At 46.9% G+C, this 15,365-nt stretch overlaps 1 protein-coding gene across 3 annotated transcripts in view; it reads left to right on the top strand.

The window, feature by feature from the left end:
* Positions 1 to 15,365, top strand: part of ABCC12 (ATP binding cassette subfamily C member 12) — a 77,735-nt gene that overhangs the window by 39,562 nt on the left and 22,808 nt on the right. Inside the window, exons 12-17 of one of the 3 annotated variants that reach the window (XM_088027109.1) lie at positions 6,179 to 6,251; positions 7,880 to 8,083; positions 11,432 to 11,566; positions 11,675 to 11,750; positions 11,834 to 11,905; positions 14,762 to 14,851. In XM_088027109.1, coding sequence (XP_087883235.1) covers positions 6,179 to 6,251; positions 7,880 to 8,083; positions 11,432 to 11,566; positions 11,675 to 11,750; positions 11,834 to 11,905; positions 14,762 to 14,851 — 650 coding nt within the window. Of the gene's footprint in view, positions 1 to 6,178; positions 6,252 to 7,879; positions 8,084 to 11,431; positions 11,567 to 11,674; positions 11,757 to 11,830; positions 11,906 to 14,761; positions 14,852 to 15,365 lie in introns of those variants that run through there. The other 2 variants (XM_088027110.1, XM_088027111.1) reach the window with 2 other exon arrangements.

Here is a 15,365-nt window from a genome sequence, read left to right as displayed (position 1 = left end):
TTCTTGAAATGTCTGATAGAATTCCCCTGGGAAGCCATCTGGCCCTGGCTTTTGTTTCTTGGGAGATTTTTGATGACTGTTTCAATTTCCTTAGTGGTTATAGGTCTGTTCAGGTTTTCTATTTCTTCCTGGTTCAATTTTGGTAGTTGATACATCTCTAGGAATGCACCCATTTCTTCCAGGTTATCTAATTTGCTGGCATAGAGTTGCTCATAATATGTTCTTATAATTGTTTGTATTTCTTTGGTGTTGGTTGTGATCTCTCCTCTTTCATTCATGATTTTGTTGATTTGGGTCATTTCTCTTTTCTTTTTGATCAGTCTGGCCAGGGGTTTATCAGTCTTGTTAATTCTTTCAAAGAACCAGCTCCTAGTTTCGTTGATCTGTTCTACTGTTCTTTCAGTTTCTAGTTCATTGATTTCTGCTCTGATCTTTATGATTTCTCTTCTCCTGCTGGGTTTAGGCTTTATTTGCTGTTCTTTCTCCAGCTCCTTTAGGTGTAGGGTTAGGTTGTGTATTTGAGACCTTTCTTGTTTCTTGAGAAAGGCTTGTATTGCTATATACTTTCCTCTCAAGACTGCCTTTGCTGTATCCCAAAGATTTTGAACAGTTGTGTTTTCATTTTCATTGGTTTCCATGAATTTTTTTAATTCTTCTCTAATTTCTTGGTTGACCCATTCATTCTTTAGTAGGATGCTCTTTAGCCTCCATGTATTTGAGTTCTTTCCGACTTTCCTCTTGTGGTTGAGTTCTAGTTTCAAAGCATTGTGGTCTGAAAATATGCAGGGAATAATCCCAATCTTTTGGTACCAATTGAGACCTGATTTGTGACCTAGGATGTGATCAATTCTGGAGAATGTTCCATGGGCACTAGAGAAGAATGTGTATTCCTTTGCTTTGGGATGGAATGTTCTGAATATGTCTGTGAAGTCCATTTGTTCCAGTGTGTCATTTAAAGTCTTTATTTCCTTGTTGATCTTTTGCTTAGATGATCTGTCCATTTCAGTCAGGGGGGTGTTAAAGTCCCCCACTATTATTGTATTGTTGTCAATGTGTTTCTTTGCTTTTGTTATTAATTGCCTTATATAATTGGCTGCTCCCATGTTCGGGGCATAGATATTTACAATTGTTAGATCTTCTTGTTGGATAGACCCTTTAAGTAGGATATAGTGTCCTTCCTCATCTCTTATTACAGTCTTTGTTTTAAAATCTAGTTTGTCTGATATAAGGATTGCCACCCCAGCTTTCTTTTGGTGTCCATTAGCATGGTAAATAGTTTTCCACCCCCTCACTTTCAATCTGGGGGTGTCTTTGGGTCTAAAATGAGTCTCTTGCAGACAGCATATGGATGGGTCTTGTTTTTTAATCCAATCTGATAGCCTGTGTCTTTTGATTGGGACATTTAGCCCATTTACATTCAGGGTAACTATTGAAAGGTATGAATTTAGTGCCATTGTATTACCTGAAAGGTGACTGTTAACTGTCTGTTGTCTGTGTTCGTTTCTGCTTTTTGCTGCTTTTAGGTTCTCTCTTTGCTTAGAGGACCCCTCTCAATATTTCTTGAAGGGCTGGTTTCGTGTTTGCAAATTCCTTTAGTTTTTGTTTGTTCTGGAAGCTTTTTATCTCTCCTTCTATTTTCAATGACAGCCTAGCTGGATATAGTATTCTTGGCTGCATATTTTTCTCGTTTAGTGCTCTGAAGATATCTTGCCAGTCCTTTCTGGCCTGCCAGGTCTCTGTGGATAGGTCTGTTGCCAATCTAATGTTTCTACCATTGTAGGTTACATATCTCTTCTCCCAAGCTGCTTTCAGGATTTTCTCTTTGTCTCTGAAACTCGTAAGTTTTACTATTAGATGTCGGGGTGTTGACCTATTATTATTGATTTTGAGAGGGGTTCTCTGTGCCTCCTGGATTTTAATGCCTCTTTCCTTCCTCACATTAGGGAAGTTCTCTGCTATAATTTGCTCCAATATACCTTCTGCCCCTCTCTCTCTCTCTTCTTCTTCTGGGATCCCAATTATTCTAATGTTGTTTCGTCTTATCGTATCACTTATCTCTCGAATTCTGCCCTCGTGATCCTGTAGTTGTTTCTCTCTCTTTTTCTCAGCCTCTTTATTTTCCATCATTTGGTCTTCTATATCGCTGATTCTCTCTTCTGCCTCATTTATCCTAGCATTTAGTGCCCCCATTTTTGATTGCACCTCATCAATAGCCTTTTTGATTTCGATTTGGTTAGATTTTAGTTCTTTTATTTCTCCAGAAAGGGTTTCTCTAATAACTTCCACGCTTTTTTCAAGCCCAGCTAGTATCTTTAAAGTCATGATTCTGAACTCTAGGTCCGACATCGTACTAATGTCTGTATTGAGTAGGTCCCTGGCTGACGGTACTACCTCTTGTTCTTTTTGCTGAGGTGATTTCTTTCGTCTTGTCATTTTGTCCAGAGGAGAATAGATGAAGGAGAGAACAAAATGCTAACAGGTTTACAACGTCCCCAGCAAATATACTGTATACAAATCAGAAAAGACCTGAAACCAGGGGAAAAGAAAGGGAAAGAAAGAAAAAAGAAAGAGAAAAAGAAAAAAAAAAAGAAAAAAAAGATAAAAACAAGAACAAAACAATACAAAAAAGGCAGAATATGATCAAATATGATTAGGCTAGTGCATAGATCAGTCCCACACACTAGATTTTGGGCGTATCTTGGTCTGTTAGAAAAAAGTGCCTCCTAAAATTTTAAAGGAAGAAAGACATATATGTACAAAATAAGGGTTGATACAATGAAGGGATGGAAGATGACTGTAAAGATGAAAATTATAAAAGATTTTATAAAAGGACTTGGTAAGATAAGTTGTTTGAAAAAAGAAAGAAGATTTAAGAAAAAAAAAAAAGGAAAAAGGGAGAGAATGTGATCAGGCAGGAGACTAGAACAAAGCCATACACTAGTGATTTAGGGTATATTTTGATCTGTTAGAAGAAACTGTACCTCAAAATTTTAAAGAGAGAACAACTTATATATATATGCCAAAAATAAGGGTAACTACTATGAAGGGATAAAATATGACTCTAAAAATGAAAAATAAAAAATGTTTTTTTTTTTAAAAGGGATTTATAAGATGTTGGTTGAAAAAGGGAAAAGAAAAATAAAAAAAAACAGTCAACAAAAATTAACTTTGATGAAATAATGAATCATGGTAAAAAAAAAAAAAAAAGCCATGAATCTATGTGCAGTATTCCCCTAGCGCTGGAGTTCTCCTATTCTCCTTGATCGATCAACTTGGTCTTGGCTTGCTGGCTGTTTGTGCTGATCTTCTGGGGGAGGGGCCTGTTGCTGTGGTTTCCAAATGTCTTTGCCGGAGGCGGAATTGCCCCGCCCTTGTCGGTCCGGGCTAAGGAAGCTGCTCCGGTTTGCTCTCAGGAGTTTTTGTTCCCTGCAAGCTCTCAGTACAGCCTTGGAGGACCAGGGTAGAAATGGTGGCCTCCCAATCTCCACTCGGAGGAGCTGAGAACTCGGGGCCCCGCTCCTCAGTGTGCCCCCAGAGAAAAGCAGTCACTTCCGTGTCCCCGGTCTCCGGCTGCACTCCGTGCTCACCCGGCCTGTGATCGAGCGTTGCTATCTCTGGCACCCGACCCCGCACAGAGTCTCCAAACCCAGCAGATCCCTGCAGTGCGTTCCCGCACCGCTCCTCCCCGGGAAGGAAGGGGAGTCTCCCCGGATCTGCCGCTTGTTGGGTCCCTGCTGGGGGAGCCGTGCCCTGACTGGGCCGCAGATCACAGTTTATGGCAACCCCGAGCTGAGAGCCCGCGACTCTGCTCCCTATCTGCAGCCGGCTTCCCTGCTCTGATACCTGGGAGCTCTGGCGCACTCAGGCACCCCCGGTCTCTCTGTGACCCCAAGGGTCCTGAGACCACACTGTCCCGGGAGGATTCCACCCCCCGCTTAGCCACTGCAGCGACGTCCCTCTGCCGAGCCAACTTCTAAAAGGTCCGATTTTGTGCTCCACGGCTCTATCACTTGCCAGAAGCGGCTGGCGGAGGCCCCTCCCCCGCCGTCTATCCTCCCGAATATCGCCTCGGATTCACTTCTCCGCACGCCCTACCTTCCAGTAAGTGGTCGCTTCTCTGTTCAGAGAGTTGTTGCTACTCTCCTGTTTGATCTCCTGTTGAGTTCGTAGGTGTTCAGAATGGTTTGATCCCTATTCAGCTGAATTCCTGAGACCAGACGAAATCTAGGTCTCCTACTCCTCCGCCATCTTGCTCCGCCTCCGATTTCTAGTTTTATTACTGTTATGATCAGAAAAGATTCGTGCTATGATTTCAATCTTCTTAAATTTATTGAGGATTGTTCTGTGGCCTAATATGCGATGTATTTTGGAGAATGTTTCATGTGCACTTGAAAAGAATGTATTTTCTTATTTTTGGATGGGATGTTCTTTATATATCTCTTACGTCCATCTGGTCAAATGCATCATTCAAAGACACTTTTCTTATTGATTTTCTGCCTAGATGATCTATCCATTGATGTACATGGGGTGTTAAAGTCTTTTACTATTATTGTAATACCATCAACTTCTCTCTTTATATTCATTAATATTTGCTTTATGTATTTAGGTGCTCCAATGTTGGATGCATAGATATTTACAATTGTTATATCCTCTAGTCGGATTGATCCCTTTATCATTATGTAATATCCTTCTTTGTCTCTTGTTACAGTTTTCGCTTTAAAGCCTATTTTGTCTAATGTAAATATTCCTACCTTGCCAAAGCCCTCAGTCTTAACCACCATATATATATACCACTCCTAAAGTTAGTGTATGGGCGTGATGCTCAGGGCTCTGCCGGCTTCTGTTCCAGAACATTAAGTTCTGCCAGGGGTCAGCATGCCACCTGAAGGGCAGCTACTCATGATCTGCCTGCTCACTCTCTTGTTGGTGCCTTTTATTGGGAGACTGTGTCCTGCAAAGTCTGAGTTGTGAGGCTTGCCCACTGTCATGCATTGAGAAGAGAGGACCCCAATGATGCTGATGATGCTGATGATATCAATCAGCTAATCAATCAATCAATCAATTAATTAGTCAACTAATTAACCCTTGTGGAGGCAGGTTGCCTGTCAAGTGGGACAAAAACCTAGGGCCCAGTGGTGGGAACTGGCTGCTTCTTGCATAGGCCATGAGCTTGAACTGACACCAGGAACATCAGGGAATTCAGAGCAGGAACTAGTCCCTGAAGCAGTGACGTGGTGTACTGTGGTGCCCTGGGAAAGAGTTTATCTACAGTGCGGGCCATCTGAGCGGGAATGAGGCACAGAGAAAACCCAGGGAGGAAGGTGTGAAACTCTCCCATTTCTTGAGGCCTGAGCATTTTTGAGTTCCTACCCACTAGCTTATTGACTTTCCTGGATCCCTTGCTGTCCAAAGTTCCCAGGGAGTGAGACTGGGGTCATGCCCGGTAGGTCATGGGCCCCCAGGCTTTGCTGTCCTTTGCGGGATGAGGTGCTGATCCCAGCAACATGGCTGCTGAGAGTTGATTAGGGCCTTGCCCATTAGACTCCCTAAAGACTGGCCCAATGCTAGACAGTGGGCAATGCTGAGGGACAAAACAAAGAAGCTAGGAGGTCCAAGGCACTGAGATTCTATTCCTGCTTGGCCTCTGTTCCTCAGGCAGTATCCTCTGTGCCCAGCGTACTCAGGTGTCTCAGGGGGAGAAAGCCCTGGTCTTTCCAACCTGGTAGGAGTGACTGGTGGATTGAGGAGTATCCTGGAGCAGATGTCAGGGTCATCATTAGTAATCATCCCAGCACCTTGCTGTTACCCTCCATCCACACACATTTCTTCCATTCACGGTCTTGCATCCTCTGCGAAGCCTCCCACATTGACCTCAGCTCACACTGGTCATTCCCTTCTCTGACTCCCAAGAGCCATGCTAGCAGTTGGTGCCCCCAGTTTTGCCTTCTGAGGTTTCATGTCGTTGAATCATCTTCCCCTCAGGGCAGGAAGCCTGTGAGGGAAGGAGTCATCCCTGAGTCAACTCTGCATCAGGTGTGTGGGGAATGCCTAGGGGTCAAGGGGAAGCTGCCTTTGGACATCAAAGATGAAGCAACTGGCCAACTCCTTGCCTTAGCCCAGTGATACCAGCAATGGGGTCTTTTGTTATCATGCTGACTTCTGTTGTTTGTGTCCACAGGTATCAGCACACGGTTCGAGTCTGTGCCCTTCAGGAGGACCTGAGCAGCCTTCCTTATGGAGACCTGACTGAGGTGAGCAGAGCTAGGAGCTCAGCCGCACTGCAGCAGCATGGCAGCCTGGCTGTCCAGATTGAAAGGGCTGAGGTTGGCAGGCCCTGGTTCCATCCACATTTGGATGCCCTGGAAGACAGAAAAGTCCTAGGAAGTATGGGAAAAGCCAAGTTCTACCATCCTGAATTCTCCATCTGGGTTTATTCTGGGGGAATATTATAATGGATGTGGTTCCAACTCTACCTGTGTTGGGTTCAGTGTGGTCACTCCTGGAGCCATTCCCAATCTGCCTGTTAACTTAGAGAAGGTTTCTGGTGAAAGCTGCTTCCATATCTTATGGACTGGCTCTGTCCTCCAAACACAGAGGTCCAGGGCTGCTGCATTGTGGCTGGAGTCTCAAGGGCCCCTACTTGCCTCATTTACTCTGCCTTCCAAACATTGCTCCCAGCTGCTTGTCCAAAAAGCTGCCTGGGCCCAGGGTTGAGCCTGCCAACTCAGGTGACCCAGGGTAGGGGGTCACCATGCCATCTTCCTGTTTCCCCATCCCAGTGTGTCCTCTGCTTAGTCTTCAACTTTGCCCAAGCTCGGAATACATTGCCTTTCTCTGCTAGGGCCCTCAATGTGCCTATGTCAAGGAAATGGACACCATAGCCATCCTGGCCTGGCATTCATCTTGCTGCAGCCCTGACCCACCTCCCCAGGGTTTGCTTCTACTCATGCCTACCTGCCTAAGTGTGCACTTGCCTTCCAGCCTCCAGACCTCTGTTCCTGCTATTGTTATCACCTTTCAAGTTCCAACCACAAATCCACCCCCTTGAAGGAGACTTTTCTGAATCTCACAGTCTGCAGTATTTGCCCCAGAATACGTATCTTATGCTTCTCAGTTGGCAATTGTTAAATTCTGCTTTGTACCATTATTATGTGCATAACTGATCATGCCTCCACTTTCTGCTGATATGTGAACTCCCAGGAGATAGGGGACGTTGTTGTCCAGCTTCATGTGTCCTTCCCCTGTGCCCAGCCCAATGCCTGGCTGAACATAATAAGGGCTCACTTTGGGGTCAGTTGGACAGAATAACCTATCTAGCTATCTAGCTTTTCATGCTTTCTACAAATACTTACTGAGCACCTGCTCTGGGGTCAGGTGTGATGCCAGACCTTAGGGATATAGTGATAAACAAGGTAGACATGCCTTCTGTCTTTGTAGAGCTTAGAGCTCCTAGGGGAGGTGGGGAATTGGTCCAAAAACAAATTGAGAGCCTCCTTGCCCATTTGCTCCCAGGCTCTGCTCCCTCCTGTTCACTTATCCACTCTCCCAGAGCTTTCTGCTACAATTCCCTTTGGTGTTAGTGGTCAAGACACAGCCCGTCTCTATGGGCTATGCACTGGAAGGACAGGTCCCCCTCACTCAACATTGGAGTTTTTCTCTAGTTGCCACTGCCCACCAGGCTTCCTACAGAAGTGAGTCTTCCACTTCCCAGGGCATCTAGTGCAGTCAGGGGGTCCCTGCAAAGGGTGGAGGATCTGGAATATAGTAATCATCAGTCTGCAGAAGAGTCTGAGAAGCTTCAAAAAGCTCTAGTTCCCTTGAGGACTGCAGGGTGGGAATGGGGCCCAGAGATGGACAGTAACATTGCTCCTGTCTACAGATTGGGGAGCGGGGCCTCAACCTCTCTGGGGGGCAGAGGCAGAGGATCAGTCTGGCCCGTGCTGTCTACTCAAACCACGAAATCTACCTGCTGGACGACCCCCTGTCAGCCGTGGATGCCCACGTGGGGAAGCATGTTTTTGAAGAGTGCATTAAGAAGATGCTCAGGGGGAAGACAATCGTCCTGGTGACCCATCAGCTGCAGGTGACTGGGACTGGCAGGATTCATGAGGTCACAGGATGGGGTGTGGCACCTAATGCTCACAGAGTCTCCTCTTCTGCCTAAACCTGTCCCATCCGAGGCTGGCATCACCTGGAAAGGGTCAGGGATGGAGGGAGCAAGGTGTGTAGGTTACATTCATGATTTTCCCCAGCCATCCCAGCTTGCACATAGCCCTGCCTACTGTTCTCTGGGCATAGCCTCTATTGGTTCTAAATTTGGGTTCAGCGGGGCCAAGTCTTTCTTCCACCAGAGGATAGGCTCTCCAGAAGCAAATGACCCCTATCTATGGGGTGGACATGGGCCACTTCCTCCAGCTCTGGACCACTGACTGTGGGGAGGTGGGAAGCCAGGTGGAAACAATTCAGGCCCCACCCTTCCTCCAGCAAGGCTAGGTGGGCCTGAGGACAGGAGTGCCTGGGAGGGGGGTAAGAGGCTCTGTTGCCCTTGGCTAGAGACCAGGGCTTTTGGGCTAAGGCAAGACTCTTTCTTTCTCAGAGCCACTCTCTCAGGCTTAGGAACAAGAATCTTGCTGAGGAGTTACTAAGCTTGCCCTGAATGCACTTGAGAATTGGGTAGGGTGGGGAGAATTCTCACAGTGTCAGCCTCATCAAGGGTTCTGAATGCCTGGTAGGAATACAAGACTCCCCTCTGCCCTGAGACAAACCAGATTTCCCCCTGCCTCCATCTCCCCTCTCTACGGTGAGCCCCTATAGGTGTGGGGTATGTGTGTGTGTGTATGTGTGTATATACATGTGTGCATCTCCTGCTGGAGGAGAGATCCCATGGGACTGACCTGCACTGAGAGGACTGTTGGAGCAGAAGTCCTATCTTCTTTCCTTTCCTGCCACCTGTGGGGAAAATATTCAACAGGGGCCTGGTCTGGGGGTAAGAGGCAGACCTCATGGTCTTTGCAAGGGTAAGTCAACCTGGGGAGGGGGAGGCAAATGAGATCACCATGGCTACAGGGTGCTCTAACCAGCATTTCTAGGATCTTCTATCGGTGGCCAGAAGGGCCAGCTTGAAGATGGGGAAATTTCTTAAAGACCCAGGAAAACCGTTCTTTCCCATTGCGGTAGTTTTGCCCCCAGCTTGTATCTCTTTGCTGAAGACTGGAGTTCTCAGAATAAGCTCCAAGCATCTGAATTTTGGGTTCCCTCTGAGTGGGCTCGGTCACCTCCAGGAAGCATCCAGTGTGGTGCCGACAAGTTACTCTGCTGGCCGGGCATCAGAGTGGAAGAGAAGGTTGGATTTCTTCTGGACCCCCATGAGGTCAGTGGGAATGGGCTCTTGCCCAGCCAGGGTGCTAAATGTTGTAACCACAGCTCTGCACAGTGAGGGTCCAAGCCCTGGAGACCCCCTGCAGTGGGGAGGGCTGTCCTCCTGAGGGGTCCTGGGGATCTGGAGGGGGACTTCTGGCCCCTGACAACTGTGGGTCATAGCTGTCTTTGCAGGAATCTTCACTGGGGGGAGTCGTCACCTCAGCCCTGGTCCAGTCTTTGAACCTTGATGACTAGCAGCATGACCTCAGGCAAGAACTATCTTTTCCCCAGGCCTAAGTCTCTTCAAAGAGCCTACCTTTCACCAAGGTCATTTTCTCTTTGAGCGTTAAAAAATGCAAGCAGCCACTAGATGGCACTGGAGTTTCAGTCCAGCTGTCCGTTGTTGGGGAGGAGGGGGCTCTGAGCCCCTGAACTGAAGCCCCAGGGCTTTTCCAGAACATTGCTCCGCTGCTTTTACTCTCCAGCCCACAGCCAATCCGGATGCTTCCCGGTGCTTGGGCTGGGCGATTGCTCTTCCTTTCCATGAGGAAACAAATGAAATGAGGCCTGCGGTCGCCACTGAAAACCATCCCAGGGTCAGATTTTGAGAATTTGCAGAACAAAGCTGCTCAAATCACGCCAGATCTCACTGGCATGAACTGGGGGGCTCACTAGCCAGAGGGCCTTCACCAGGAGCTTCTGGGGCTAGAATGTGGGCCCCCAGAGAGGAAGAAAAGGCTGTGAGGCTGCCACATGCCCCACACTGGTGCCTCAGTTTCCCTATCTGGAGAATGGGCTGATAACAAGGCTGCCACTTCCTTTACTGGCTTGTGAGAGATTGAGACATAAGAACCAAACAAGATGAGGCTTTGAAAGGCTAGAAGATGCTATATAAAGGTGAGAGGTTATTTTCAGGAAAAAGGTTCTCTCAGAAAGTGTCTCAACTGCACATTAAAAGCTAGGCTGTTGCTGCTTAGCTATCTGGGAAACTGGACAAGGAGCTGAGTCATTAGTCCAAGGTAGGCAGAAAGGCTGGAGCTGCCCAAGCTGTCAGAACTGTTGTCGTCTGGCCTTTTGGGCACCACCCTCATTCCCCCAACACCCCATTGGGAGTACAGTGACCAAACGCAGCTGCTTCTTTCAAGCTTTGAATCAGTGGACCCCGAATTTAGAGGAAGACCTTTGGCCTGTATTGCAAAGCCTTCGTTAGGCTGAACCATCTTAAATCTCACATGTGCTCCTGTAGGAGGGGCTTCCTGCTCTTAGATGGGTTGATCCTATGGAGAGAAATCTATCTCATTTCAAATAAGAGGAAACCCCTATTAGCAGAACTCTTTGATCTCAGGAGTGATATGTAAATGAAGAGAACTCAGATTAGAAAAACAGAAGTGCTTTGGGCGAAATGTGGCTATATTTTTATCATACAGATAAAGCTGGTGTAAACTCCTCAGGCTTGGTATGGGGGTGGTGGTCAGGGGAGGAGTAGGGCCTGGTGGCCAGGGACTGCTCTGTGTTCTGCTTCTCCTGGGCTAGATGAGGATGATGAGGTGGGCTTGTAACATTATACCAAAGGAAGGTCATTGCTGAGGTCTCCACCAGATCTTGTCTTACAGTAACTTGTCAATTTCATATTCCAAATCCCACTGCCCCCTGATCAGATTTCTTAGCAGGGCAGCTCATTTTGGGAACAGTGTTTCAGTGACAACCAGATGCCCCCTTTGTACTCAAGACACCAGTAGACACTAGATCAGTGCTTCTCAACTGGTAGCCATTTTGCCCTTTAGAGGGCAATAGCTAGAGACATTTTTGCTTATCACAACTGGGGTAAGGGGTGCTACTGGCATCTAGGGGGTAGAGGGAAGGAGGAGGCTGCTAAATATCCTACAATGCACAGGACAGCCCCCGTCCCCACCCCAACAACAAAGAATTATCTGGCCCTCAGTGCCAACAGTGCCAAGGTTGAGAACCTCTGTACTAGAGGAGATTGGGATGCCACTGGAAGGAAGTTTGGCATGGCGCTCTTCTCTTACCAGGCAGAAGTTCGCTGTAGATCATTTTAATATCTTTGCAGTTCTTGGAGTCTTGTGATGAAGTCATTTTGTTAGAAGATGGAGAGATTTGTGAAAAGGGAACCCACAAGGAGTTAATGGAGGAGAGAGGGTGCTATGCAAAACTGATTCACAATCTCCGAGGGTTGCAATTCAAGGTAACTCTTTACACCTGGGTGCAAGAGATGAGGTCCTTCCCTCTCGATCTCTAGCCTGGAAGAAGTCCTGTCCTGTAGCTTTCAGAAGGACTGTCATTTTGTTTCCAGGATCCTGAGCACATTTACAATGCAGCAATGGTGGAAGCCCTTAAGGAGAGCCCCGCTGAGAGAGATGAAGATGCTGGTACAATCCGAGTTCGAACCATTCCTCTCTTATTGCCCATGGCTCACGAGCGGACACAGATCTCTCTTTATTTCTCACCCTAGTTTTGGCTCCAGGAGATGGGAAAGATGAAGGAAAAGAACCTGAAATGGACTCAGAATTTATAGACATAACAGGTATTTGCTATTCGTTTCCTCAGTTATATAGTCTTAAATATTTGTTGAGCATTCTCGATAGAGAAATGTAGGCACATTTTAAGTCCTTTGGGGACAGCTAGAATTAATACAGCTTACTGTCATGTGAGCCTTGGGGTTCAACTGCCTGAGTCCAAACTCTGGCTGAACCACTTACTAGTTTTATGAGTTGGTGCAAGATACTTGTCCACTCTGAATCTTAGTTTCTTAATCCATAAAATGGGGAAATAATAACCAACCTCATAAATTCTTGCAAAGATTGCATGAGAAACTGCACATAAAATGATTAGCCCAGTGTCTGACGTATAGTAACTCTCAACAGTTGTTATTACTGTTATTAGTTAGAGAGGTCAAAGCAGTGCACAGAGATTGGTTAGAGGCAAAAGCACACACAAGAGAGATGTGTTACACTCTTTATGGGGAGCATTGAGCAAGGAATGTGCAGCACTGAAGAGACTGGATGGGAGGACTAACCATTCTGCTATGTGCTGAGCACCACCCTTGTCTGCATAGACAAAAATATGAGATCTCGGGATCTTATGGTCTGGTGGGCAACACACGCAAGGGGGATAATCATGGGAAACTGGGATAAGGGTAATGGGAAGTTGGAGTGGGCATAAAAAGTCAGGGAGGGTCTCACAGAGGTGGCAACCTTGGGACTAGTCCTTCGAAGATATGTAGAAGTTTTCGGGGGGGCACTGTGGTGAGAAGGTGGGGAAGGGGGAGGATTTTGAGGCTGAGGGCAGGAAGGAATTCCAGGGAGGCAGAGAGAAGAGATGTGGGAGATAAGATAAGCCTGGTGTGGGTCAGCCTCGTCAAGCTCCCTCTTCTCCTCCCCACACACTGTTCCCTTCCACCCCTATATCTGTTCAACACTTGTTGAGCACCTATTCTATGCCCTTCCCCAGGGCTGGGCACGGAGAGGGCAGGGATCCAGATCCACTGTCTCTTTCCTCAAAGTGCCATTGGTGGCTTTCCAAGTTAGAGCTCTATTCCTCAATAATGTGTAGCTGAAAAAAAAAAAAAAAACCTCAGTGTATTTCGTCAAATTTAAGATATCATCCATTTTAAGATCACCATCGTTTTATGTACCACTTAGAAAGAAAAATCTCTGCCAATTAGATGATATGGCATACTACCGAATGGAAGGCACATCCTGATTTCAGAGATGTTAAAATGTGAAAAAAAAAATGTGAGTCTTTGAATCGATGAAATTTGGCACCATTAATGGTGCTTGTGACAAATGCATGCACGTTTGGAAAGACAACATATTTTTATCGCTCTGGAGGCGGCCAAGGCTGAAGTGAGGTACCCACCCTCTCTTCCACGCCTTCCCAGGAAAGCTCCAGGCTGCCTAGGATGTGAAGTCCTGTGGAGAAAGTAAACCCTGCTCCTCTTTTTCTCCTCACCCCACTTCTCTGGAGGGGATATTGAGCGTGTGAAATCACCTGCTCTGAAAGCTATAGGAAGGGAGCCAGTTAAAGGCGGCTGTGCCCACCACGCCTGGCATCAGGGCATTTTCTAGAGCACAGCAAGGTGAAGAGCATCATCAGCACTCCTGGCTGGGCTGATGGGCTACAGTGGGATTTGACTAGTTCCCTTTGTGCTCCACAATGCCTTTCATTAGGCTCTGGGGACCCACTGAGGCATCTCCCTCATCTTGCAGGTCTAGAGTGAGATACAATGAGAGGAAGTCAGGCTGAGCACTTTCAAAGAAGCACAAAGGTTCCCAGGCAGAGGGTATAATCGTAGCTCTATTCATGGCACCTTTGAGGTGTGATGGTTATTCCTCTTGGAGCAAGGTGCAGAGAGCCCATGCATGCGCAGGGGCACCCCTGGGTCTAGCTCCATTTATCTCTGTTTATAATAGCCATGTACAGTTTAGGATTCTGCTCTGGAGCTGACATTTTCATGCTTGTCTGTGAAGGAGAGGAAGGAGACAAGTACTCAGTTCTGACTGTTGGGAGCTTCTTGAGCCAGCATCCCTGGACTTCTGGATGTGTTTTCCATGAGAACTTGACAGTCATTTTCCCTTCCCTTTGGAACGTGGAGAGGACTTGGAATAGCCCCATGGTGGCGATCGGGAGTCTAGGCAGCGGCTGACCGAGGAGGATGCCCTGGGTTTATTCTGCAAGGCATGAGCTCTGAGAAGACAGGAGCCACCTCTTTCTTGTTAACCCTTCAGTAGTTGCTGTGGGTGCCTTTAGCACTTCAGTGCCTGAAGCCGGACTCCCAGCTGTATTCTCTTGCCTGGGGGCTCTCTCTGCAAGCTGCCAGCCTCAGGTCAAGCTAGAAGAGCTGGGGAATTAAGCCCCACTGGGAGGAGCCCTCACCCAGGGGCCAATGGGATTTGTAGAAATATCCTCTATCCACCTGTGACGTGTGTGTTCCACACTGGCTCCAACACTTCTCTACATAGGATTAAGTTCCAGTTGCCCACAGGGCTCGCTGGCTTGATGAGATGCCTTCTATTGTTCCCTTTCCCATGCTCTACAGCTCCTGAATAAGCTGCGTGCATTCATACCCCCCTCTTAGGAACTACTTCTGGAGAACTAGACCCAAACAACCCCTGTATCCCAGGGCTGAGCACATAGTAGTTGCTTCATTAATATTGCTGGAAATACTGAAAGCCACCTGCCTTACAGGGCTGTGATAAGGATCAAATCAAATAACATGAGCAAAAGTATGTTGGGAATTTCAAAGTGTAGGACAATGGAAGGAAGGGTGAAAACTGCCCCCGTTGGGGGTGTGGGTATGCAAGAGGGGTGTGCCTGACCCACTGGGCTCCCTCTCGCCCACCGCCAGCAGGTGCCACAGGACTTGTGTCTGTCTCCGTAGTTCCTCTGCACCAGCTCGTCCAGACTGAATCCCCTCAGGAAGGAACCGTGACCTGGAAAACGTATCACATGTACATTAAGGCTTCTGGAGGTTCGATATAAAACAACGGGTTTCTTGATTTAATTTGCATTAAAAAATCCTTTCTCAAACTGTTGGGTTCACATTTTATGATTTCCTTAACAATTACTCCTTTTGTGCTAGAGCTATTTATCAATGCTTTTATTTTTTTTTTTCCATCTGAAGTCTGATAATACAGCCTTTTAAATGGAATCACCCTTTATCTCCATTAAAGTGGCCAGACTCTATTGAAATTGAGTGAGCAGCAGCATGAACCAGCCGTGGTTCTTCCGCACCTCGCTGCCTTTTCACTGAGCACTGCAGCAGTCTGCTCATGGCCTGCCTTAGTGCAAGGTTCCCATCTCGATGTGCAAAAATACCTTCCAGTTTTATTCCCTGTCTCTGCCCAGCAAGACTGAGCTTTTGTTTGTTTTTGAAGAACACTGCGTTGCTTCTATTAAGGTGCATATTGGTAGTTTTTTTTCAATATATTGGCAATTTGGACCCATTTTCCAACCAGGTGGAACACATGTCCCCTTTGGGGTTC

Source organism: Eumetopias jubatus, unplaced genomic scaffold (genome assembly GCF_037043125.1).
Source record: "Eumetopias jubatus isolate StellerSeaLion01/CBP00866 unplaced genomic scaffold, mEumJub1_p1.0 scaffold_10, whole genome shotgun sequence".
Taxonomy (NCBI): Eukaryota; Metazoa; Chordata; class Mammalia; order Carnivora; family Otariidae; genus Eumetopias; species Eumetopias jubatus.
Note: the sequence above shows the minus strand (reverse complement) of the source record. Positions and strands in the feature narration are given on the sequence as shown.